The sequence below is a fragment of the Monopterus albus genome, unplaced genomic scaffold, assembly GCF_001952655.1.
Source record: "Monopterus albus unplaced genomic scaffold, M_albus_1.0 scaffold111.1, whole genome shotgun sequence".
Lineage (NCBI taxonomy): Eukaryota > Metazoa > Chordata > Actinopteri > Synbranchiformes > Synbranchidae > Monopterus > Monopterus albus.
In genome coordinates this window covers 1133567-1161553 of record NW_018127991.1, presented here as the reverse complement: position 1 = coordinate 1161553, position 27987 = coordinate 1133567, and the positions used below count along the sequence as shown (strand labels likewise).

General features: G+C 39.4%; 1 protein-coding gene across 1 annotated transcript in view; it reads right to left on the bottom strand.

The window, feature by feature from the left end:
• Positions 1-25903, bottom strand: part of slc7a11 (solute carrier family 7 member 11) — a 27024-nt gene extending 1121 nt beyond the window's left edge. Inside the window, exons 1-11 of the mRNA XM_020611277.1 lie at positions 25242-25903; positions 22486-22612; positions 19508-19623; positions 17105-17230; positions 15569-15668; positions 15325-15369; positions 13688-13811; positions 5585-5688; positions 4902-4998; positions 4386-4535; positions 900-1077 (exon numbers count right to left, since the gene is read on the bottom strand). Of these exons, the coding sequence (XP_020466933.1) occupies positions 900-1077; positions 4386-4535; positions 4902-4998; positions 5585-5688; positions 13688-13811; positions 15325-15369; positions 15569-15668; positions 17105-17230; positions 19508-19623; positions 22486-22612; positions 25242-25530 (1456 nt within the window). The 5' untranslated portion in view covers positions 25531-25903. The remainder of the gene's footprint in view (positions 1-899; positions 1078-4385; positions 4536-4901; positions 4999-5584; positions 5689-13687; positions 13812-15324; positions 15370-15568; positions 15669-17104; positions 17231-19507; positions 19624-22485; positions 22613-25241) is intronic.
• Between the last annotated feature and the right edge of the window lie 2084 nt (positions 25904-27987).

The window sequence follows — 27987 nt, the reverse complement described above, 5'->3', positions numbered from 1 at the left end:
CTATTTAACAAGTTTATCACATCGGACAAACCTCATTATAGCCTGACTCGAAAGTGTCTTTACACCATGAAGGAATAGGTTTCCAAACACCTTTTACGTCCAAGAAAGCCTCTTCTGTTCATCAGCTTTTGGAAATGTCATTTGAATAGCAGACATGAGGAAATTGCTGTTTTGGGAGGAAATGTTCTCTTTAAACCTTTGAAATGTTACTGCTAATCAAAGTACCAAAAGGTAGCTGGGTCCCATGTGACCTTCATCATTAGCTAATTTGTAACATTTGGAATGTACCAAAATGGGGTTTCTTCAAATAGGTTTATATAGCCTTGCAGCATTAATTGGTATAAAACATATTTGTGTTTCTCACAAGTTAAAATAATGTGTCATTGACCTCAACTGGACAACAGCAACCTCAGGCATGTCTCCCCCTGGAGAGCCCCACAGTGACCTATAGATAATGATTCTTCCTGTAGTAGTTGCAACTGCGGTTTTGATAAATTGCATAGGGGCAGCTGTGGCTCAGGAGGAAGACCAGGTTCTCTTAATCGGAGGGTTGTCAGTTCGATACCTAGCTTCTCCAGTACACATGTTGATGTGACCTTGAGTAAGACACCAGTTGCTTCTGGTAATCACACCAGAAATAGTGTAAAGTGCTTTGAGTAAAAAAGTACTATATAAGACAATTTGCTATATAGTTTGTAATTATACCTTGATAGATGATGGCAATAATTACTTCATTGTTAAAATAATCTTACCACTTTTCTGTCAGTGAAAATAATTAATAAATCAAATTTTTGCTACACAACTAACAAATCTAATTTCAGATGTGCAGATAAAGCCGAAAAGCCATTGTATTAGTATCATCCAATGCATTAGTATCATATCATTTAAATATGAGTTACCTAAAGCCCTCTGAAGCCACTTTGGTCTCTGATTAAAGTGTAGGAAGATGTAGTATGCTGGGATGCCAGTGAGCGAAATGCCAAATCCAATCCCTGTGTTCACTGGGTCCGAGTACAGAGACAGAAACACCATGAAGAAACAGGTGATGCAGAACACCACAGGGATGAAGAGTGGGACCTGTGGACAGTCAGCAGTGATGATTGTTATTATCACTCATATACAGTCACAAGAAAAAGTAATGGCACTGTTAGCAATTTGCTGGTTTTCTGCATAAATTGGTCACAAAAGGTTACCTGACCTTCACCAGTTACAAATATCAACAAACACTATTTTTAAGCTGATAAAACACAGTCATGATATTTCATATCTTTATTGAACACACCCATTAAACATACAAAGTGATGGTGGAAGAAGTAATGGCAACAGTGTTTTAATAACTGGTTGAACCACCTTTGGCTGCAATAACTTCAAGCAAGTGTTTTCTGTAGCTGTGGATTTGACCATTGTTCCTCAGAGAGCTTCTTCAGCTCAGCCACATTCTTAGGACATCTGGAGTGAGCGGCTCTTTTGAGGTCATTGCTGTCTTGAGGACAGCATCTGTATTGGCTTGAGGTCTGACTGGGCCACTCCAAAAGGCCGGTTTTGTGTCTCTGAAGCCATTCTGTAGTAGATTTATTTTGATGTTTAGGGTCATTGTCCTGCTGCATCATCCAGCTTTTTCTGAGCTTCAGCTTGCAAACAGCCACCCTGACATTACCCTGTAGGATACCTTGATAAACTTGGGAACTCATTTTCCTTCCACAATCGCAAGTGGTCCAGGTCCAAAGGCAACAAAGCAGCCACACATCATGATGCTCACTCCACCATACTTCACTGTTGGGATGATGGTTTCATGTTGGTACATGGTTCTCTTTTTACACCTACATAGTGCTGTGTGTTCTTCACAAACAATTCTACCTTCCTTTTATCCATCCACAGGACATTTTCCTAGTAGTGTTGTGGAGTGTCAAGGTAGTCTTTGACAAACTTCAGGCTGCTGGAGTTTTGTTTGTGCAGAGCAATGACTTACTCTGTGGTGTAAATACTGAATAGGCATGTATACCATGCTTATTCAGTATTTTGAATGGTATGGTTGACTCATGAACAGAGATATTAACCAACTCCAATGAATCCTTGAAATCTTTAGCTATTACTCTAGAGTTCTTTTTTACCTCACTGAGCATTCTATGTTGGGCCATTGGACTGATCTTGGCTGGGTGCCCACTTTTATGGAGAGTAGCCACAAAACCAAATTATCTCCACTTATAGACATTATGTCTAACTGTGGATTGATGGATATCTGAAGTCTTTGAGACAACTCTGTGACCCTTTCCAGCTACATGCAAATCAACAACCCTTGATCCTAGGTCTTCTGAGATTTTTTTTGTGAGGCATGGGTCACATCAGCTGATGCTGCTTGTCAATAGCACCCTCACACAGTTTTAGTGTTTTTATAAGTCAAGGTAGTTCTAAACCACACCTCCATTCTCATTTCATTGATTGAACTGCAGATTTGCTAACATCTTACTTCAGTTCACGTTTATTGACCTCAGAAGCCTGGTGTTGCCATTACTTCTTCCATCATCAATTTCTTTAATGGGTGTGTTCAATAAAGACCTGAAAGATCATGACTGTTTTATCAGCTTATAAATATTGTGTTTGTTGATATTTGAAAACAATTGAAATTGAAAACAGTGCCATTACTGTTTCTGGTGACTATAGCCCCCTTTCTACTGCCTGGTGCTGGCTTAACTCAAATCTACTCAACTCAGCTCTGCTCACTTTTGGTACAAGGTGCTGTTTTCCACTGCAGATAGTCCCTCTCAGTGTAGCTGGTTGTCACAGTGATGCCGTATGAAGCTGCCCTAGCAGGGCAGGGCCAAAGCTGTTATCATTTTTGTTGTTATTGTGCCATTTTAGTCAGTTTTGATAGCTTTTCAGGGGAGAAAATAACTATCTACTCTAGTTTTCGGGTGTTTGGTTAATCTATCTAAGTAATGCTAGTTACAAATTTGCTGCAACGTTTTTGGAGATGGGATGGCCAACTAAGATGTCAGACAAAGACTGAAGTTACAGTGTTTGGCCCAAATAAATCTGTTGACCCACCTTCAGTTGACTTAGGTCACCTAGCGCAGTATGAGAAACAGATGATCTTGAATTTGGGCGTAAAAATTGATTCTGGTCTGTAATTTAATCGCCAAATTAATGCGGTTGTGAAATCTAGTTTTTTCCACCTTAGGCAGATAGCGAAGGTAAAGCCTTTTCTTGCATGCCAGCATTTTGAGACAGTAATCTATGCTTTTATTACATCACATTTGGATTACTGTAACGCACTTTATGTCGGAGTCAGCCAGTCGTCACTTTGGTTCAGAATGCAGCTGCCCGTTTTTTGGTTGGAGTGCGTAAAAGGGAGCATATAACCCCTATTTTGGCATCCCCTCACTGGCTCCCGGTGTCCTTTAGGATTCATTTTAAGATTCTTTTATTTGTTTTTAAGTCTTTAAATGGTCTTGCACCATTGTACCTTGTTGAGCCTTTATTTCCTTATAGTCCCTCTCGGTGCCTCAGATCAGCTGACCAGATCCTGCTGGGGGTACCAAGGGTTAGGTGTAAATTTAGATGGGACAGAGCGTTTTCTGTTGTGGCTCCTAAGCTATGGAATGCGCTCTTTACATTAGGCAGGCCCCCTCGTTGGCCATTTTTAAAACTTAATTGAAGCCTCATTTGTATGCCTTGGTGTTTGATATGGCATGAGACTCTGTTTGGCCTGAGTTTTGGTTTTGGATAGTATTTTGTTATTTTGCTATCTTGGTTCATTTATTTTATTTTATTGTTGTTTTATTCTTATTAATGTAGTTGTTCACGTGTTTATATGTTTTAAATCAAATCTTATGTTAAGCACTTTGTTTGGCTTTAGCTGTGTTAAAGTGGTCTATAAGTAAAGTTGAATTGAGTTGAGTTGAGTACAATGTGGTGGTTCATGTAATATAACAGTTACATTATATGGTGACACAGGCTTGAGGCCTTTGACACCATAAATTTTACCCCCATAACACTCGTGAGACAGACGTTGCAGCTACTATTCTGAATGAATAAACATCTTGGTTAATCAGTGGCAAGATGGCCGCATAGCAAGGATTAAGTTTTTTGACCAATTGATAGTCTGCAGTGCTTACACATCACTGTTTGGTATCACCTCAACTTGCTTGGAACCTCAGTGGAGGTAATACCAAAAATAGTACCATGTACCAGGTGGTGTAAAAGGGGCTTAAGTATGCATGTTTATAAATACACATTAATGTTTAAAATGTGACCGAACTAATTTACATTTAAACCAAATTGCAATCAATAAATTAATAAATACATAAATAAATACAATTCAATGAGAAGTTAGAATAAGGTTAGATAATGTCAAATACAATGTATGCAGGTGTGGAGCCACTGACCTTAAAAGGGCGGTGAAGGTCAGGCTTTGTATATCGAAGGTAAATTAAACCCAGCACCACCACACCAATGAAGAACCACCGAAGGAAGCTCATGAAGTTCAACAGGCTGTAGATATCTCCCACAAACAGCTGGAGCATTGTCATAGGGTACTGCACGCATGCACACACACACACACACACACACACACACACAAGGTTACCATAAAAACTTACCAATGTGTTGTTGCATTTTGTGACCACAGCAACAATGCTTCAATCTACAGTATTAGTGATGTGGCATGACTTGCAGAGCAAACAATACTTAGCATGTGAAATATTGAATACTGTAATACTCTTTGTTTCAACATTAGTATTTAAGTCAGCATTACTGAGATTTGTGAAATTCTAAGGCTAACTGCCATTGTTGTTGTCAGTGACTGTTCCAACTGAGGATATTAGGGATACTTAGTTTAAAAGTATCTTTTAATGAGCAGTTATTGGTTGTTGTCATTATTGTTGTTATTGCAGTAAACTGACCAGTATCAGAACAGCAGCTAGTGGAGTGTGTCTGCGGATGTGGATCATAGAGAAAACCTCAGGGAGCTGTCCTTCACGCGATGCGACATAGAACATTCTGGTGAGCATACACACAAGGCACACACCAACGCACAGAATTTAAATAAGAATGGCAATTAACATTTACTTAATATTGAACTGATTGACTGTATGACTAAAACAAATCAATTATAATCTTGAATGACATTCACTCTACATTAGCATTACAAGCTTATTTGCTGCCTCTGCAGAAAGTGAACTTATTTTTTTCATTCATGTAATTTAATGCAAAAGGAGTGCATAGATTCAAAAACAAGAACCTTCCCAGTATGTTACAAGCTCCAAAGATGACAGTGAGCTGGTGCAAAACCTATTTGTCCAACATACTTGAATCACCGTACACACTGTAAATTTGATATTCCTGGTCTTTACTTTACTTTTATTTGTATTTCAAGCAAGAGGCACAACTGTAACAACTAATTTGAGAATTTACAGTAAACTTGCACCATAAACTCTCCCTATTTTTTCTATAGCACTCTACAACTGAATAAATCATCAGTGCAATATGGCACTGAACTGAAGGTTTATCTAAAATAAATGTGTCAAGTGTTTTGTTATCGTACATAGATGTGAGACAAAGGCCAGCCAAAAGAACGCATCTGTACCTTGACAAGGCAAACGAGCTGCCATTCATGGAGCCAAAGCAGGACAAGGCCACAAATAATGGGACAGCTATTGAGAAGTTCCCCATCAACTTTGCTGCAAAAGTCTGTGACAAGTACAAACAAAGAGAGACACAGAGAAAGCCAAGTGAGAAAGAAGATGTGTTGCTTCAGAGATGCAATGTGTTACCAGCATATGTCAAGAGTGTATCTGTAAAATCTTTGCTCACAGATTACACTAACTAATTATTCAGTTATTTCATTTTCAACAGATGACATAAAACATTACTCTCATGGGGCTCTATTTTCCTGCCAGCGTAATTTTTGTGCCACTTCAAACATTGTCCTTATGCAATTTTCTTGCGGCAGATATCTATTTTTTTGTGCATTGGTATTTTCCTACCATGAATGAATGTGTTTACGCTGAGGTGGGAGGGGAGACACAATTGAGGCTGTGGACTTGCAATTTTCCTGACAAATGCATAGACTGGGAAACAGGATATCAGGTACCCAAATGCCCAACTGTATTTTAATGGGCACACCAACTTGAAATTAACCCTTAAATCCACAACTGATTTGCTGGAATTTACTCAGAAAAGTTTTTGTGTATCATGAAGATTATTTTTAAAAATGATAAGATAGTTCTCAGTATGTGGCAATAGATATCAATATGGTCAAACAGTGTTGGTGCGTGTCAGGATGCACCATCTGTAGGCTACTTACAGGTTGCAACCAGAGATGATCTGCAGTCAGTGTTTGGAATCTAAATGCTTGTTAAAAATTTCACATAACACATGAAAGCAGCTCATGAGCCAAGATAAATAATTAACACCCTGTAGACTTCTCCATTAGTCCTGTTCTGTAGCAGGTAAAGTCAGTCTGACCTCACTTTGGCTGCTGTCACTGTTAAGTTAGTTTCTATAAAAGAGCAAGTTTCACACAGACATACCTTCGTGCCTACCATGGGCATATACATTGTATCTGTTTTTGCATTTTATGAAGGTTTGATCAGCTTTGAAAGCAGCTATAGGGGGAGATAAAGTGTGCGACACATCCACTGGCTGTGAGCTCTGGTGGACCACAGTCAGTTTCACCACAAACAGTGATTACAATATTCTTTAATTATATTATTTTATAAACAGTGAAATGTTTATAAAGTTACATACAAGATCTCTGTGGATTTTGCACAACCAGATGCAGATGTGAGTAAATTGTGCTATGTAACTGCTGCTTGTTACAGGACCAGAGAATTTTCTTCCATGCACAAAATGCTGGTCAGTGTATTGGTAGTATTAGCAGACTACTGTGAGAAAATATATGCGCAGTACTTCTACAATAATAGTTTTGTCACTGTTTAAGAATAGAGCAGATAACTAGCAGGAGAAGACCATATTGTCATGATTTTGTTCCACCTGTTTCCAGTCTTGTGCTTTTTTTTTGACAACTTCCTGTTACAGTCATATCACAGCTACGGATCTGTTATCACCCCGTTATAAGCAGCTTTCCCCCCACCAGAAAGCTGCCAGATTGTTCTGGACTCATGTTCAGACTTTCCAGCGTTTTTCCTTGCACCTGTTATTCCAGCTCTGACCACGGACTACTTTGTGACCACCGAGTACTGCCTAACCCCTCTGATTCTGATCATGTTTTCTGTGTTTCGACCTTTGGACTTCCTTTTGGACCGTGCTTTCATGGATACCTTGTATGTGTAAGTTGGCTGGCTCGGACCCTGGACTGTATTACCGACCTGAGAGTGTGTTTCTTGTTTCATCAGTTTTCTGTATTGTTTTGGTTTGTTACCATTGCTCTTATTAAAGAGACGGTTTTTGCTTTTACTAGTCTAGCTTTATAATTGAGTTCACCCCTTGACATTATCGGCAGCTTCACGTGCTGATTCCTGACACATACAAGGAAAGAATCTTCCCTCTCATATTTTTCCATGTCTTGACATCAGCGCCATCAGTCAGTCAGGTTTCCACCCTGCTCTTTAAAGGGGATGAGAGGAGCTGGTTTGACTGGGCATAACTCAATCAGCCCCGACTGCACCCGCTCATAATGTTTTCCTCCCTTCCTGGCTGTGCACAGAGGTGCACTCCGTCTGTGATCACTAAAATTGCTAAACATTGTTAAATACATCCATATTCATCTTGCGCCTGGAGTTTTAGACACATGTTTAGCACTACACCCTCTTGCAAGAAAATAGAGCTCTAAGGGCTCTATTTTGAGGATCCATGGCGTCTGATCAAGATGTATTGTGCAAGTGGTGTTTGGGTCTGTCCATGTTCACATCAGTAATTTGACAAGGAGGAAAAACCGTCTAAGCACAAGTAGCAGAAGTGCTATACTTGATCCACTCATTAAAGCAGTGGTGTGTTTTGGGCCTTACGTGCAATTATCCAATCAGTGTGTAACCTCACATCCGCTTTAACAGACATGTGAGTATGAACATTTGACAGATTGATAGCATACTGGTGGACTTGCCAGGTCAGACATCAGCACTGTGCACGCACATAGACAGGCGCGCATCATAACACGGTCAAAGTGCCCATTAACTAGCAATGATGATTTGACTGTTGATCACAGACCTGGTTTTTATTGGTCAGTTGCAGTCACTTTGAGCACTCTCATATTACCAATGTGCCCAAAATGTACCTGGACACACCCCATTTTCATCCAGATACACCTGCCAGCGCAAAGTCGACAGGTTGGTAAAAAGGCAACATGATGCACATGTTATGAAAATGGTAACTGCGCAGGCAGAAAATTAGGAAACATAGACGCACTACCTGCGCCCCATGCCATGCAGTTGTTGCAAGATAGGGCCATAAATCTTTCTTTTGGGGCCTAAGCCAGTAAATATTGTTCAGCTAGCTTATTGTTTGAGAAGCTCTAACACTTACAGGCTTCCATTAATGAGTGATGTATGTGTCACAGATTATTTTTAATTAAAGCAACAGTTAAACACATGAGAAACACATTTATTTACTCTACATCCAAGAGTAAGATTTTAAAAAGTAGCTAACTCATGGCTAATAGTTAATTCAGCAAAAATTAAATCCATGACACATGTCATTCTCATATTTATGTTTGTTTATGGATCAATAAATCCAACACATTTAGTAACTTCAGAAGTAATACTAGATACAATTCTGACCTTTGAACAGAAACAGGGCAACTCCCCCTGCCTTCATAGACATGACAATGTAATCTACTGTATCTTCTCATTTCAGTCTTGGACAAAAAGCACTTTGTATTTCCCAAAATGTTAGGTCCCCTTAAAAAGAGGGAGTGGGCCTCTGGTGAGTGTGATCAGTTTATTGAATGTCCTGTGGATTAGGTGGGTTGTATTTAGATTGATGGAAATAGAGCAGTTGACAAGGCTGCTGGCAGTAATTGTCATAAATGGGTCATGCAGATGTGGGAGCAAAAGCTCCTTATTATTCAAAAATCCATTCAGTGCTGATTAGTCACAGTCCATGCTTGCATGGAGAAGCACTGACTCTGAGGGAAAAAAATAGGAATCTGTGAGACATATTTGTAATATTCTGTAAATGGACACTAAAAGGATGTTGTTATTTAAGATCATTCCAAGGCAACCACACTATAATGATGCAATAGATGCTATTAATTATTTTATATGCTTGAAATCTTTATAAAACATGTCCACAAATACTCACAACAGAGCACTGAGGTTTTGAAAGTATTAAAGAGAATGGTCAGAAGATGCTTGTTATAAACCCCATGCCCAGAGTGCCATTTCAGAAACAAGTTTTAGGTTCAGTTCCTAGTAGGGAAATTCTGTCCTTTCAGGTACATTTACAGTGTTTGTGGGAAGCCAGAGAGGGACCATATTTAATCAGTCTTACAGTTTTAAAAATGTAAATATTCTTCTAGTGGCGCATTCATCAGAGCATGATTGATTATGACAATATGTATTTTAAAGGCACAATATGGTCACCAAACATCAACTAATAGGTTGTTCCATCAATAACATTTAAAACAAAGAACTGACATCTGTTCAATATGATAAATCAGAGATACTGTATGTAAGTCAAAAGTGTTCTCTATTACAAATTGTCATACTCCTCAAATTTTTGAGGTGACCACATTATGATGACTTTACCAAAATAATTAAACCTGTCTTCTGTCTAATACATCTATATGCAACTCTTCAAAGTCTTCAACTCTTTCCATCTATTACTCTTGTTGGGTCTTGTGGTCAACCTCTGAGGCAAGTTTTAGACATGAGTTCAACTCTGTAATTAAGTTTGAGATCTAAAGTTTTACTCGCTGTCTGTGAGAAAGGAAGAACGAGATGTAATTCTTTTATCCCATCACATCCTTCTAAGAAAAGATAAATGCTCTTAACACCTTTCTTAAGGTGCTCCTATCACTCATTGAGCACAGGGCAATAAAACTAAGTGCATTAGAAAAGATCAGAGATCTCTTAGTGAATGAGTCTTCCTCAAATATAGGCTTACAGTAGCAGTGATAGCAGTCTTCAGTCTAATAAGCAATGATAGCTGTTATTAGGGGATGTCTGTGATGTGATTAGCATTAACAGGGCTGGTCTGGAATAATCACATTAACAGCTGCTGGGAAGCCGAGCTGTCAGAGACACTTGGCTAATAACGCCATGTTAAGTGCAGGAAGGGCAACTGTGGTACTCACATTAGGAGTAAACGTTACTAACAGCACAGAGGTGAGACCTCAGATAAATGCTTTGAAGTAGCACACACCTTTCCACTGCAGGAGAGCCCAGGCTGACTAAACATGTGAAGGACTTACCATCCAAAACGAGCAAATGGAAAACAAAGGTGACTATTGCAACTCACATTTATTTGGCATTCCAAATAAACCCCTCTGGTGGCTTCAGGTGGTTCCGTATGCTGCAGTTATTCTGCAGTGTGGATCACATGAACATGTTACACATGCTTCAAAACCACCTCCATTGTGCCAGGGCCGAAACATTCCTCCCTGACGTGCCTGAACGACTACTGCCCTGTAGCACTCACACCCATTGTCATGAAGTGCTTCAAGCACCTGGTCCTGACACACCTGATGACCTGTCTCCCACCCACACTGGACCCCCACCAATTTGCCTGCTGCAAGAATAGGAGCACAGAGGATGCAGTCTCCATAGCACTGCACTCTGTACGCAGACATCTGGACAATAAGATTGCTTATACAAGAATGCTGTTTGTGGACTTCAGCTCAACATTTAACAGGGCCATCCCCTCCAAATTAGCCACCAAATAGAAGACCTGGGCATTAGCACCTCCCTCTGGATTCTGGACTTTCTGACCAACAGGCCTCAGCATGATAGGTCAAACAACACCTGCTCCTCCACCACACAGCTGTGTACTGAGCCCATTCCTCTACTCCCTTTTTACCCACGACTGCAGGCTTGTGCATGGCTCCAACACCATCATCAAGTTTGCAGATGACATCACGGTGATCGGCCTCATCAGCGACAACGATGAGTAGCAGGGAGGGGGAGGAGGTACAGCACCTGGCTGTGTGGTGCGCTGACAATAACCTGCTCCTTAACACCGACAAGACCAAGGAGCTCATTGTGGAGTACAGGAGGGAGAAAGGAGGCACACACGACCCCATCCATATTAACAGGATAGTTGTTGAACAGGTCTCCAGCTTCAAATTCCTGGGGACCCACATCTCAGAGGATCTGTCCTGGACCACCAACACCTGCAGCCTGGTTAAGAAGGCTCACCAGCGCCTCTTCTTCCTGAGGACACTGAAGAAGAACCACCTGTCTTCAGCCATCCAGCTGTATCACAGTCTGAACTGCTCTGTCTCTGACCACAAGGCACTGGTGAAAACTGCCCAACACATCACAAGGACTCCACTTCCAGCCATTGAGGGTGTCCACAGGGAACGCTGTCTCTGACAAACAGTTTGACCTCCTACCCTCTGGGAGGCGCTTTAGGAGCCTCTGGACCAAAATCAGTAGACTAAGGAACAGCTCCTTCCCCACAGTTGTCTCCTTACCGAACTCTGTCTCCTGTTGACCCCCCACTGCCTTCCTCTATACCACTACACACACCTCACCCCTTCTCATCTGTCCTCCCGGGATTAATGTAATACACTTCTGTTACCTGAAACACTGAAATGATCTGTTAATTTGCACATACTCTACTCACAGAATACTGCTCTGTTATTCATTTGCACACTGTTCATATGCTGATACTGTATATTTATCTTTGCACTATTTGCATCCATTGAACTGTTCACTCATGTAACTTATCTTCTTATTGTGCACTATTAGTCTGTTGTATACCGTACATTACCCTACATATCTTACTGTAAATATCAATTGTACATACAGTATCTATCGGTAAATTAGTTCTAACTGTACATACTGTAGATACTGCACACTCTACACTAGTGTTATTGCACTTCTGGTTAGATGCTAAACTGTATTTCGTTGCCTTGTACTTGTACATGTGTAATGGCAATAAAGTTGAATCTAATCCACACCACTTTTGAAGCAATTACACTGGCTACTACTTGTCTTTTGTATTCAGTACAAGATTTCATTCTTAACCTTTAACATTGCTTAGCTCCCACACACTTGCCTGATCTGGCCTCCTACTCTATTCCCCCTTGGACTTTATGTTCTTCATCTGCTGTGCATTTTGTGCTCCTGGATGCTAGACTGGCCACTGTGGGTGATCTACGCTGCCTCTAAGCTCTGGAACAAACTCCCTCATAATTTAAGGGTTGGGAGTTAACTTAAGGACTTTATAGGTGGTTTAAAGACTTGTCTTTTTAATCAGCTTTTTACTGTTGATATTAATGCCTTGTTACTCGCTGATGATGTTCAGATATTTTACCTCCTTAGTGATTGTTGTCTTATTTTCTCTATTATTGTTCTGTTTTTACTGTATGGTGAGGCGACCTTGGGTGCCCAGAAAGGCACTTTGAATAAAAATTATTATTATCATTATTAATATATGGTACACTAAGTTACAAATGGTTTTTTTTACATTGTTTTCATTTAATTATGACCCAATAAATGCATATATACAGATCAGTACATATTACTTCTTTGATATGTTTTTGTTTAGGCATTTAAAGGTTTTTCATAAACTCCTTCATTTCCTTGGTCTGAAATACCACCAGTGTCTTTCTGTTCACTCAGTGTTCACAGAACTAAACCGTCTGATTCTTTTACCTACAGGGAGTCCACATTAAAACTGAGATGTGAGCAGCATCTAAGCACTACTAGAACCTTTTGACCATTCAATCCATACCAACTCCAACCTCTTTCCTCAGAACTAGCAGCCAGCCAAGCTGTTTTCATTCATCTGACTGACATCAGAAATGTACTGGGCAAGTGGGGCCGAATGAGGATTATGGAGCATAGTTTTGATTGATTAAATGATTTGGTATGTGCCTACTATGAAAGCAGAAAGTTCAGAGTGAAATACTGTTTATATGTTCTGAACTTATTAACAGTGGGATATTCATGCTGCCTGTTATACTTTACTGTGCCAGAGGAGAAAAACTTAGAGTAGAACCCATAAAAAACACAAAGGGTCCTGGTTTGATGCTGCCGATGTCTGACGGTCAGTGTGGATCGATACATTTGATAAAATGGGAGTGTTTCTGTTCCATGAGATGGGCAAGTGATGGATAGAAAAATAAAATGTGGCTGGAGCATGCAGCAGCAGCTAAAAGTTTATTTAACTATATATTCACACGTGCACACATGCAGATAATGCATCATGTTCAGGAACAGGACCTGACCCAAACTATGCCGGTTTTGTTTTCACAGTATTTAAACCGACTTCCACTTTAAAAAAAAAAAAAAGTTTATCTTTTTCCCTTCTCCTTCTTCTATCCTTTCTGCAGGTCTACCAGCGCCCGAGAACAGCTATGACCTTCTTAACCTTCCCAAAACACCATAAAATGCACAAGCAGTCAAGTATACACAAGCATTACATACTGTATTCTTATATTCTCTTTCGTACTTACTGAGGGCAGGTCCCTGCTAGTGAAATATACAGTACATATATGGTACATATACAGTATATGTGTGTGTGTGTGTGTGTGTGTGTGTGTGTGTGTGTAGCTATTACGTACCACAGCAACAGCTTCTGAGGCCAGGAGTTCCTCTGCTGACATCACTGTGTAGTATGCCACATTGATCAGCATATAGCAGGAGGCCACAATCGCCATGGAGATACAGATAGCTAATGGCATGGTCCTGAGGGCAGGAGGGATAATAACCAGAGCAATACACTGTCATCCATAGCATGGCTCACTCACCTTCATTGCACCTCTTTCTCTACTTTCCTTATTGAAATAAAATAGCAGGAGGCCAGTCTGTTGCTGGTGACTGTAAAAGCTCTGAGTTAACAGATTTCAGGAGGATATATTGATATATACTCTATCTGTATGATTATGTCTCCAACTAGTTTGTGTGCCTGAAACTCAGTTCAGCTTCATAAATGTAACAGCAGTTCATTTCTTTGACCATAGACTTCTGGCATGCTTGCCATTGTATTTATGTGTTTATGACTGTTTCCATGATGACAAAAGTCCATTTCCGGGGCAACGTATGTTGTTAATATTGGCCGAGTTTTTGCTTTTCCACCTGCCAATGTAGCAGCATCATTTCAGCAGGTGTACCTTTGGGTCGAACAGGAGGGAAGAGATTTGTTGGCTGTGTCCTATTCACCGCTCTGCTGTTTGCACGTCCTCTTGTAACAACAAATGCTGTTTTTATTCACTAATTATTTCCACTTTCCTATGTCTGGAAGCTATGTTAATGAAACCCAAGACTTCCTGTAGATGTCTCATATTTCACAAGTGTAGGATGTGCTGAGTTTTATTGGAGTTAAACATGTAGGAAGTGTGGAGGTTGAGTTAACCACAAACAGCAGGCTGCTCTCACAGATAGTTGAGCAATAAATGTGGCAACAAATAACAAAAGATATAAAGTCTGCAGAGGTTCCCTGTCCTAAAACACTTTTCATTCTGTTCATAAATAAGAAAAGAAACTGCAAAGGATTTATTGAGAAGTCATGATTTAGGGGTTCTAGCTGCTACAGGTGTCTTAGCATATATAGCTCAGGATGTTTGTCAAAGTGTTAGTCTGGTATTATTTTCTGCTTGTTTTACTGTCGACAAATCCTATGAAAAGACAAAACTAAAAATGTGTTATTCTGTCTCCATTCTGTCTGTGCCTCATAGCTTCAAGCTCATTGGTTCACACATGATCACTGTAGCTTTTATTGCTCAAACAGGATGAAATAGTGCATATTCAGTTCACATTTGGTGCGGTAGAGTATTCTCAGCAGCAGCACAGTGTATGTAGGAATGAGTCAAAACAAGAACTACAGTGTGTGTGATCACAGTAATGAAGGAATATGTCACCTAGTGACATTTTAATAAAGTTAATATGGCTAATGTGTTAGCAAAGAGTTTCCCGTTTGCACATGTAGCAGACACACATCAGCATTGTCATTCACTTAGAGCTGCCTTTGTGTCCACCTGATGAACCAAAGTATAGTCACTCTCTTTTAGCTCTGTTTTTGGTAGGATAGGGCATCATTCATGACATAATATCCTTATTTAATATACTAATATAATATCCATATCAGTAGAAACTACAGTACTAATTAAAGGAGAATTTTTTTTTAAGTTTTCATTTAAGCAAATACTGTATACAAGACCCAATGTATTACTAGTGCAGCTAGCACATGGATTAAGCTCACCTCTCAGGGTTTTCTACCTCTTCTGTCACAAAGTTCAGATAGAACCTGGAAAAGGAAACAGCTCTTGTATTACATCTAGAAAGCAAGTAAACATTGTGCAAAACCTATGGAACTGAAGTGAATGCAAACCAAATGACACATAACAAACTGAGAAGATGAATGTTTGATGACTGGCCCTATGCATATATAGTATATATACATTTGTGTGTGTGTGTGTGTGTGTGTGTGTGAGGACCATACCTACCACCCAGCATATGCATACATCCCAGAGTAGAAGGCCAGTGGCATGCCAGAAAACGTCATATTGTGCAGATCAAAGGCATTCTCAAAGTTCCTGGTCTCTCCTACAAACATGGGCACACACACACACACACACACACACACACACACACACACATTCATAAAAGTCAAAACATTATGTCAACCTCACTCTGGCAGAGCCAGTTGATAGGTGTTGGAGATGAAATTTTAGTAGTTCATGGATATTTTAAGTGATGATGGTAAGAGTAAAGCCAACTGCGACCTCTCTTCTGCTGTGTGTGTGTGTCTGTGAGCGCCCCTCCCTCCCTGTCTCACACAGATAGAAGACAGATACAAGGTCGTATTTTACAGAAATGTCAGCACTTGATATGCGAAACAAAACAAACCGTAACGGAGACAGTAATGAATCAAACACCTGTTGAACAAGCTGAACACAACAACAAACTTGCAGAAATGTGACATCTTCACTCTCCTAATGGTCAAATTGCGTGGTCCCGTTCACCCACTAAACCCAAACAGTGCTCATTATATTCAGTAGGAATGGTGGCAGCACTGTGCTTGGTATCATAAAAACTATCTTAAAAGTCACTGCACCTTAATGGTAATTGTAATTTTTATAGCAGAAACATGATTTGCATTATTATTAAGTACTTGTATTGGTATTCAGTATCAGTGAGTTTTCACATGTAAGTCTTGTATTTGTACTCAGTCTGAAAAAAGTGGTATCGCTGCATCCCTAATTAAGAGTAGTTTTACCAACAAAACAGATGAATGGAGCCCTACTCGATCTTATTAGCTTGGAAAAATATATTGTTCTCTGAAACACAGGTATTTCACTTAGATTAAATCACATTCATATATAATCATTGTTCTGCTTTATGCAGATGATGATAATCATGAACAAAATCTGCTCATGCAAACAGAAAAAAACTATATAATAGTAAAATAATGTGGTACTCCGCTGTTGAGAACCGCAAATTGTGTGTAATGATCACTGTGCAAAGGCAGGCAAAGGTGAACATAGATATTATTAGAACTGAATTAATCAGATAGGGACAAAAATTTGCTGCTGGCCCTAGTGGCCTTCTGCTTGTGGTCATTTCTACATAAACAGCTATGCCAGACAGGTCTTAAGGCCTTTGTCATTTGATTCTAATATATATTATACACAACTAGCCAGATTTTAAAGTGAGGTCCACAGCTGAGGGAAACACAGTTGAAGTGATTTGAATGTGTCTGAACACCTGCTGTGAGGATATTGTGAAATGCTCATGCTGTTCCTTGTTGTGAGCAGCTGTGCCTGCAAGGTTTTAAGGTTACAGTTACAATGCACGATAGTGCGTGAGACAAAGGAAATCATGTCAGTATATACTGCTGAGTTCACTGTGTGAAGTCTGGAGATGTTCCTGAAAAACAAATGCAAGGATGAAACACACTCTTTAGAGTGTCTGGAACTCTGCTGTGGTACTAATAGCAGCTATTACAGGTGATGATGATTATAATGATAATGATGTCTTACCTTTAAAGAGCTGGTACATCCCAGGCACTGTGATGATGGCAATGGCCAGCAGCTTGCTAAATGTGAGGAAGATCTGAATCCTGGCTGTCCACGTAACACTCATACTGTTCAGGTACATGACAGAAGCTGCAGAAACAGAGAGGCAGAGTGGTACGTCATGCCATAGTGGAAATCCATGTGTCATGTGGCTGTGGCTTATTGTGTTTCTTAACTCTCAACTGAATCGCATTTCATTTCTGAACTATGTTTTCTTAAGATAATATTAGGTTATAAGGTTTTGGGTAAACATATAAAAGTTAATCCGCTACCCCCCATTGTGATTCATGCTATCTTACCAATAGACCATATAAAATAATAAAAATATATTTTTTAATACACCTAAAGCACTGCAACATGAGAACAGCCTATATTTGCAAACAACAATAAAATCAGAAATACACTATCTTTGCCAGCACCTGCTCTTGTGTGACAACAGAGATGACATCCTGGTTGCACTGGTCTCGATCCGCGCATGATTTTTCAGAATGTCACAAATAGTCTATTTCAGTGTGAAAATGACAGCTAGCTATCCAAATTAAAGAAAAACAAAAGGATTTAGAGGATTCAAGCTGGCCATCTGAAGAAGACGATGAAATGCATCCTACCTGGTGTATAATGACAAACTTGTCATTATACACAAGACTCCTGCATAGAAATATACTGTAGCCTATTTATTCTTAGGTTAACATCACACTGTGCTATTTCATTTTGAGATTTTCTTTATACTAAATATAGAAATTTACAATTTTTGACTAAATATTGAAATTTCTAGGTGTTTTGGCACACCTGGACAAGTGTTGCTAAGGAGGATTTACTTCTTACATGATTTGATTTATTGTCTATGGCAGCACCTATGTGTCCACATGAGGAAAGGACAAGACATGGGTGTTAAATTATTTTAAAAAGGAATGCATATCGCTGCAAATGCTGTAGTTTAGTTTAATTTCAGAAATAGTTCTATTAAAGTCCCACTGTGGTTAGTTTATTTTCATGACTGAAAATGCTATGACTGATTATTCTGGAGTATAACCGAGCAGTTCAGTCGAGTATCCCCTCAGAATTATATTCATCCTGGGCAATTTTACAGCACACAACTTAGGCCTTATGTCTACCCTGAGTGCCAATACAGAAACTGCGAGTGAGTGAGTGGTGTGTGAATAGTGAGTGTGTAGCATGTTTAATTTGCAAAAAAGTTCATTTATACCCAACCAAAGTGGTGAGGGGCAAAGAACATGATCTTATACTGTTTTATCGTGAAGCAACAGGGTTAAAAAGTTTTGAGCAAGCATAATCATTGAAAACCTAAAGACCTGGCCGATCCACAACCACCACTTGGGTCCACACATTCTTGCCTTTTTTCTGAAGGGTGACTAACAGCTTGTCTACACAAACCACTTAAACAGCTGCAGCTACAGACCAGATCTGATCAGCCATAGTACTGCTGTGCACTCAGGTGCAGCACTCACAGACCAATACACAGTCAGTGTAGTTTAGAATGCTCGTTGTAAGACAGTAGTATCAAAATACACTTCACTGTATAGTTATGTGCAAAAAGAAATGTGGCCCTGTAAACACTGGTTTTGGTTCAAATTTTTGGTGTAGATCTCAGTTTTGTTCAAAATGTCCACTGGACCTAGCTGAAAACATGTGACACTGAAGGACAAAATATATCCACATTGTGAGTTAAAGCTCTCACAACCAGCAGGATTGTCATTTTATACTCTGCTGTTCTTTTTAAATATCTAGACTCTGTAATCAAGGATTTCATTTTGTTATTTCTGTAATATTTTTGCTTTTTGTTTAATTTTTAATTATGTATACTGCATGTAGGGTCATAGTCTAACTACAATTTTATACATTTTGTTGGATTTTTTTTTTTTTGCCTGATCATTTGACCATTGTGTCAACAGGATGTAATCAGTTTCATCAGTCAATAGGATGTGCACACAGCTATCTCTCTGCACTATGTGACACAGACATGCACTGCATCATTAGTCAGAAAATTACAATATAAAAATGATAAATGATTGATGCACCCCCCAACATATATTGTATACCTCAGGCACATGTCACTGTAGACTAAACCAGTATTCATTGCACTACTGCTGTAAAAGCTGTTCATGTGGTGGTCTGTGTTTTTATTTAATGGGCAGGTTTGTTAGGATAAAGACAAATCTGTTTGTCACGTGGACAGCAGACAGCGTCTTCTCCTTCATCCCTGCCTCTAACTGCACAGTTTCATCTCTGTTATCATGTACACTTACTTCTCCTGTCATTCACAGATCTGGTTACAGCTGGTCAAAAAGATGATATCAACCTGACATACTGTCATACTGATGTGTTAATATAATGCCATGTATATACTTATGCCGATGGCAGTGGCCAGTTTGACAGCCATCGGGGGGATGTAACAGGGCATGAACAGAGGCTCCAGGATGTATTGACCAAAGGCCAGTGAGATGACTGCTGTTGCTGCAGGCCTGCAGGACAGACACACACAAAGATAAAGGCACAAACATATCAATACTTGCATATCACAAGTTCGTACAAACATACTGATAGGTTAAATGTAAAGGTCCAGTAAATAATATTTGTTTTAACACTGCAACTATTTACTATATCAACGTGAAAGTGTCTCAGCAATGAATACACAAACTCATCAGTCAACACTGCAGCTCTGTTTTAGCATCTTCACAATGCCAATGACCAAAAGGAGAACATACAAATACTCTTTTATTCCCACTACTATATCCATTTTAACAAGACCAAATAGACAGACACAACCTCTCAGTGCAACCTTGCACACACTTATATTTACTTATTTATAGAATTGTCTATATTTTAATGTCATTTGTGAGTTTTCCTTAGAGTACGATTTTTATGTTATTTGTCAGCCTCTCACTCATGACAAATTTCTGTCATTATGTGATAGACAATGTTTTCTTCAATTTTAAGTCCTTCCATTCATTATATTAGATTAATGCCCCTCAATGTGTACCGTGCAGACTCCTTCACATTTTGCTGACTTTGTTGGGTTGTACAATAAAATGTAAATGAATCAAATTGCTATTTTGTCTGTCAGTGTACACTCAGTTACCCATCATGGTGAAGTGAAAACATATTTAAAAATCTTTGCAAATTAAGGCCCTTAATTCAGTATTTTGCACAGGCCTATTGGCAGCAGTTACAGCTTTGAGTTTCTCTGGTAAGTCTTTACAAGCTTCATGGAATAAATAGATCAATCTGTTCATGATACTGTATTTCCGTGTTTTATGTTGCTTGTCTGAAATAGCAGCTGATGCCGTCTTGGCCAGGTCACCTTTGCAAAACAGGCTGCTCAATAACTTTGTTTAAAGGCTAAATTGAATTAAAAGATGCAGGATATGTGACTGAAAGCTCTATCCGGGTTCTTAGTTAATAAGCTGAACTTGAGTTAGGATTTTGTAAAGTCAAAGGTCAAGAATAAACTCCCATGCTTAAATTTCCCAATTCCAATATGTAATCTTTTCTTTGAGAGTATACACACAACAAGGTGCAGATCAGTGTGGAATTTAAAGTCAGTATATTAACATCTAAACACATCACTCAACTCTTCACCAAATCTTCATCAGGGCGGTACCTGTGGTTGTTTCCTTATATACAAGCAAGTGATCAATCTGACAGAATATCTATGGCGACAGGCTGATCGCCCGATTGTATTTGAGTTAGCTCATCTTATGGCTCGTCACCCTTCCCCTCTTCATTTCCCACAATAACCACTGATCTGCTGCAGCCGGGAAAATCTCTTTGTCTCTCTCATTCTTGTTTTCATTCTCTGCTTCTGTCTCTGTTCATTCCCCATGGTTTCCATTCAGTCCCACTAGTCAGAGGCCAGCATAACATTGACAAGTTTAGGGTTGTCACTAGACTGTTTATAGAGCTTTGGCTGAGCTGTGTACATACACAACTGCACATGGAGAACAGTCATACCTAACTGGCCAGACATTCCTGCATAGGTTTTCTCCACAATCCAAAGGCTTGCAGGTTAGGTTAACTGTTTGAGATCTTCAGGCCTGTGATAGACTTTCAACGTATCCAGGGTGTAACAGTGTTCCTGATGTAAGTCCCCTGTGACCCCGGATGGAAGGATAAATTCAGTTTATCGCTGCAAGAAAATCCACAGTTTGCTGTGATTCTATTTGTCTAACATTTAATTGTTTTAACTGTCTTACCAGGACCTTGGATGAGTGTTAAAAATATTAAGGCAAACTCAATACTTTAAGGTTTAAAGACTTAAGCATTTTACTTTTATGCACTTGGTGGTAGTGCAGCAAACAGCAGAAACAACACTGACATATTATCGCTTTATGAAGTTATTGCTAAAATGCAAGCAAAGAGTTGCCAATTTCACATAGTTGCCAATTTTTTTACATACATTTTTGCATTATTTGGAATGTGAGTGCAATAGTCACTCTTTTTTTTAGCTCTGATTTTGGTCTCTACCACCTTCTGAGGATAATATTTGGTTCTTTAGATGTTAAATGCTCCACTATGTTCAGCAGCTAGTCTCCAACTGTGCATATAGTATACAGTGGGTATGTCAGATATCTGTCACTGAAAACAGCTGCCTGCTGCTGGTAACAGTTGAGGAGATCTATGAGACTGAACCAAAACAGTACAGTTGCAGAATGAATAATCAAACAAACAAATAAGGAGCTGAAGCACATTATGTAGTGATTTGACCCACTGTCCATCCATCCATTATCCACACCGCTTAACCTGACAAGGGTCGCAGAGGGGTTGCAGCCAATCTCAGATGACGCTGGGCAAGAAACGGGTACACCCTGGACAGGTCACCAATATATCACAGGGCTGACACTGAGAGACAAACGAACACACACTCACACTTAGGAGCAATTTAGAGTCTCCAGTCAACCTAACCTGCATGTCTGTGGAAGCCAGAGTAACCACGCAGGCACAGGGAGAACATGCACATAGAAAGGCCAAGAGTAGCCCGGGGCTTGAACCTTCTTGCTGTGAGGCAGTAATGCTAACCACTGCTCCACAATGCTGCCTTGACCCATTGTTATTATAAAAAATATATATTTATTTGTGCATCTTCACAGCGAGAAGGTTCCAGGTTCGGGCCCCACCTGGGACCTTTCTGTGTGGAGTTTGCATGTTCTCCCCGTGCTTGCGTGGATTCTCTCCGGGTACTCCGGCTTCCTCCCACAGTCCAAAGACATGCAGCTTAGGTTGATTGGTGTCTCTAAATTGCCCATAGGAGTGTTAGAAAATGAATGAATGAATGAATAAGCCTAAGGTTAGACTCAATAAATGTAAGTTAAAGAGGTACATATTACCTTATAGCAATGAACTCAACCCACAGCCTTATGAAAGCCATCTGAGGTCCAAAGGCTTCCATTACATATATGTAATGTCCACCAGACTTCTTAATACAAGTCCCCAGCTCAGCATAGGACAGGGCTCCTACAGTGACAAAGGTGATAGATTAGCTCTGGCTCTGAAATAAGAAGGCAGGCAAAGAACAGTCTGTTAACCTGTGTCAACCACATCTGTGCAACTGTGCCTTGCTGGGCCCCATGATGACTAAAGTATATTGCTGTGGGGAGCTTTCAGTGTTACATCCCATAACTTATTAAGAATGATTTTGGTGGACAAATGTTAACTACAAGTTTAGTGAATAGGAATTAAGTGAAGCAGGAAAGGGATTCAGGAAGGCTTTTCAAAGACAAATGCAGGGACCTTTCATTAAAGTACAGAAACAGAAGGATTTAAGGCTGCTCCAGCAATATATGCCACATTACACAGATGTTCATAGCATTGTTTCAACATGTTCTTCAACACTGGAATTCCCCTTCTTCTAATTCACATTTATACAGTACATTACTGAAAAATGTCCTGTGGTGCAATATGTAGCCACTGCCCTGACTTGCTCAGTGAGGAAGTTTTTTAATGAATGAAGCACTACATCTGCGGACCACACCAGAGTTGTGGGGAGGCAGTTGAGGTCCATCTGTGGTTAGGTTTAGACAATAAAGGCACTATGATTAATGTTAGGGACAGGTGATGGTTTAGGTCAAATTGTACTAAACGTGTTTTGTCTCAATTCCCTTTATACTGTATGTATTAAACCAGACCACAGTCTCTCCCTAACCATAACCAAGTTCTGCCAGTTCTGTAAAAGCTAAATAAAATTGTAGACAGAACTGTACTGCAAAACCAGGTTCTCTGGGAGAAAAAAAAACAATTAAAACATTTCTGTCAATGAACATTTTACAAATATGTTCAATATCATTAACAGTATTCACCATTTCCACTACAGATTTGCTCATACATTTTATTTTATACATTTCCTCATTATGCTGATAGAAAACATAATCTGGGTGTCATTGTGTTTCCTTCTGAATGTATTTGCTATTGTAAATTAGGTATTTGAACATTTGGGACACCCCAGCATACCCCACTGATAAAGCTGCTTGATTCCCATTACCTCATCTGCAATCAGTAAATGACTTAATAATAGTCTCAGAAAAAAGGCCCAAAGAAGTCTTGTCACTGATTGTGTACAGCCTGTGTGAACATAAAAAAAAGAACAGTGATTCACTTGTCCTAATGGTCTAGACAGTGTAATTTATCCTGCTTTCAGTTGTTTGTTCTTTCAGTCTTGCCTTAGACCTAAAACATTTTTACTTCTCAGGCTTAAACATTGTCGCTATAAGATATGAGCAAGAGACCTTGGCACAAAAACACACTGATCCGGGTCACAGGCTATGCAACTGTTACACACCTGTGGGAATGTGTTACACAACTCTGATGCATCAGCTCTGTTGCTTTTGGATCAGAGAGCGGAACAGCTTGCCATATACTGTATATGCCGGCTGGTGTAGAGTGAATGTATTTGTGTGTTAATTTTGAAATATTATAAACGTGTGTCTAACAGAGAAAAAGAGTCAAAGATATTTAAAAGGCAATTGTTATTGTTTATGGTTTACCCTGATTTTTCTGTTGAGTAAATGAAGAAACATTAACTCTAATGTGTTTGGTTATTGCATACAGTACTCATAGGAGCTAAGGGCATATTTTATTAGCGATTTAAGATTCATTAGTCATAGTTACTGTGAGTTAACTGAACTCAGGGCCCTTACCTTATAGTTGGGTTACATGTGGAAATATTACTATTCAGTGGATTGCATGTTTTAAAATGCCTAATGTTAACTAACACATCTGAGACTATTTGGAGTTAGAGCTCAGGCCACAAAGTGGAGGTGAGACCCGGTTATTTCAACATTAACAATTGTGCTAATATTTACTTTCTGGGCTAACGGCAGCAAAGCAGGTGACATGTTCATCTTGCACTGTAAAATGACATACCTTTTCTTATGAGCAAATCAATCACTTGCTTTTGTTTTTAGATTTGTAGCTACACTAACTGACTTCACTGATGCTAAAACTACTCACCTGTTACATGTTTAAAAAGATGTTCTGTACACACTGTCTTGTTAGGTCAAAACACTGTTATTTAAAATACAGAACAAATCCAGTGAAAAGGAAAAAGACTGAGATACAACCTTTTTCTTTTACCTCTAAAAACAAGTGAACTTTTTCTTAAGAGTGCAATTAATGTTTTCTTAATTGTAATTTTCCTACTGAATTGTATATACTGAGCTTAACCATAGCCATACAAAAACATTTTAGCATTGAAGTTGTGTGTGTGTGTGAAACATTACAACATTAAAAGTTGCCTGTAAACAAGCATGATAATGGCTTTATTCTTGAAAAGCTTTTATAAACATAAGCTGGTCATAGAAACAAGCATATCCTTAGGTTTTAAAAATAAAAAAAACTGTTTTTGTTAATAAGTTATACATTTATATTCTATTATTATTTATTACATTTTTTTTCTTCTGGAAAGAACAATTTCCCTGCACTTTGTTGTTGCTGTTCTTGTTCAGAGTTACTGAATTTGGGTATGGAGAGTAACTGCATTTTTTAACTTCCATGTTCACCAGCATCTTTCCCATTCATTATACAGTAGCTGCTCTCAAAGTAAAAAGACCAACTTCTCCATTTCTGGCACGCCTGTGAAACAACTCACCAAAGAGTGACAGAACACCGCAGGCGAGCCACACTATCAGGGACATTCCTATGCTGCCTGAGTTCTTCAGGATGCCCTTTGGAGAGATGAATATCCCAGCTCCAATGATGGTCCCAGTGATGATGGAGATCCCTCGAAGCAGGGTTATCTTTTTCCCCAGTCCCACTTTCTTGTTGTCCCTGTCCCGTAATTCCCCACTGGAATTTGACTCGGTTCCAATCTGAGAAACTCTGTGTCTATTTGCGCCAACTCTTCCATCTTTTTGAGTAGGTGTAGATGTTTTGGTCATGTTTTTAAAGACCGCCTAACACAAATACACAGTTTCTCTTTTTGTTCAGTGGACTTTGTGTTTCCCCGGGGATCTGTCCCTCTTGTGTAGGCAAAGTAAAAAAAACTGGGAGTTAAACCAGATTCCAGGGAGTAACGATAGCTTCACACACAGTCCTCACTCTTGCCCTGTCTCTCTCTTTCTCTCTCTCTCTCATTGTCATTCATGGCCCACTTGCTAATCTCTCAGTGTACAGCCTTTAGTGCCTGCCCCTTACCTCTCCATTTCCACCAAACTTTATTCTCTTGTTCCTCTTTTTGTGTGTGTACTCGTGTCAGTATTGCTCTTTCATCCTGAGTTTGGCTGTCTGTAGTCCCTCCCACCCCCACGCTTTCTGTGTCATGTCCCTGGAGGTCTGCCTTTGGGTCAGTGAAGTGAAGTGTTGGTGTTACTTTGCTGCAAGTAATCATGACACAGCAAAGTACTATCTGTTCTTAAATTCACCACACCTACTTTCTACTTCCATTTAATTTCTGGCTCTGTTTGTTGCCCAGTTTTAGTCTCAGCTTAACCCTGGTGTTCTGTTAAGTTTGTTAGTTTAGCATAGTTGCCAAAGCCGTAATGTCCTGGGATTGCTTCATCCATAACAACCAGCAGGACTGGGACAAGTTTATTCACATAATATTTGGCATCGTCCTGCATTTATGGTACAATGGTAAAAGGAACAGAATCTAGTAAAGTGTTGGCAAACCTTTCAGTTGGAACAGATCCACTACACACACACACACACAGACACACACAGTTTCCTAAAACTGTTGGTTTGTACAAACAATAAGGTGAACAAACATTTTTACAGATGGAAACAAGAAACAATGTATTTATTGGGACTATTTTCTTTGGCAAATTTAGTGGCCTTGTACTCACAGCACAACATGATGGTGCGTGTGGGACTGAGTCAGCACAATGTAGCAAACCATGTATGGTCATGGTAATTATGAAGCACATCACCTATTGAAACAGGCTGGCCCAATGAATTCTATTATTTCTCTCTTCTTCCTGTGTTAATAGTTGCAGTTTTCTATGCTTTGAGATTGTGCATGTGAAACCTCAATAAGTGCCCCACGTTATAACGAAAAAGAGAAGTCTCTTGTAAAACTGATTACAGTGAGGTATTTGACACAGTCTGGAGTGACGCATTCTGGTACAAACTGCTGACAACAGGTCTAAGTGGGTAGTTCCTGGATGCAGCAATGAAGATGTACACCAGCAGCAACACTTTCTTTACCGCTTACTCTGCTAATAACAAATTCTCAGAGCCTAAAGTCATGTCTTCAACAATTTTGTTTTGTCCAACCAACATTCACTTCAGAGAGGTTGTTATCTTAATATTAATGCACAAAAACTTTCCATCCACCTGTTTTGATTTATATTTACTAATTTTATGTGAAAAAATGACTGAAAACACCAGAAATCCAAGTTTAAATATTGCAAACGTTTTTAAGCTTGGATGTGGTTTTAAAAAAATTTGTCTGGATAAAATTATAAATGATCTGCCTAGTTATTTGTTCTTCCCTTGGTGTGTGTGTGTGTGTGTGTGTGTGTGTGTGTGTGTGTGTGAGAGAGAGAGAGAGAGAGAGATAACTGTTTGTATGTAATTGCATGCAAATAGACCTGTTTTTCAGCTCGACATCCATTGGCCATTTGGAGCCAGGGTTTTTAAAGGAGAAAGATGGCTACGCTTGGAGGGGAGGCAGAGCTCAATTTCCTCACTTTCCACCAGCGAAACTTAACATTTATTATGAGCTCTAGTCTGATGTTAAACAACTGTGGGTCTTTACCAGTGGCTCTTTTGAGAAACTCAGATATTTTAAATGATCTGTTCATATTTGTTTGACTCTGGTTGTGCTGACATTAACAGAGGACAACTTGTTGCTTTTTTCAGATCATCCTTCTCAAACATCTGCTTTGTTCCATGATACAGATGTGGAAGGTCACAATCCTATCAAACATCATGCATAAAGGATTAATCCTACTAAAAGGATGTTGATGGAGCAAGAAGTAAATGATCTCATAGAACATGGTTTGGCTGTAACTAGTCACAGTACTTGGGGTTCCCTGTGCATTATAGTTCCAAAGCCAGACAACACTCCTCGTCTTTACACTGCTTATAGAGAAGTCACTGCCCAGGATGGAGGGTTGCATAGACAGAGTAGGCTTTGCCGAGTATGTCGCAAAAGTTGACCTGTTAAAATGTTATTGGCAAGTTCCACTGACACCACAAGCTTTAGAAATATTTCAATTCAATTTTATTTGTATAGCGCCAAATCACAACAAAGGTCATCTCAGGACACTTTACAAAGTCAAGTCTAGACCTTACCTATAGGAATTCACACTGAAAGCAAGATGTGAGCAGTGCATAGATGCTACTGAAGCAAATTCCATTCAGGTCATACTGAAAGTCAGATAGCCTGTTCAAAA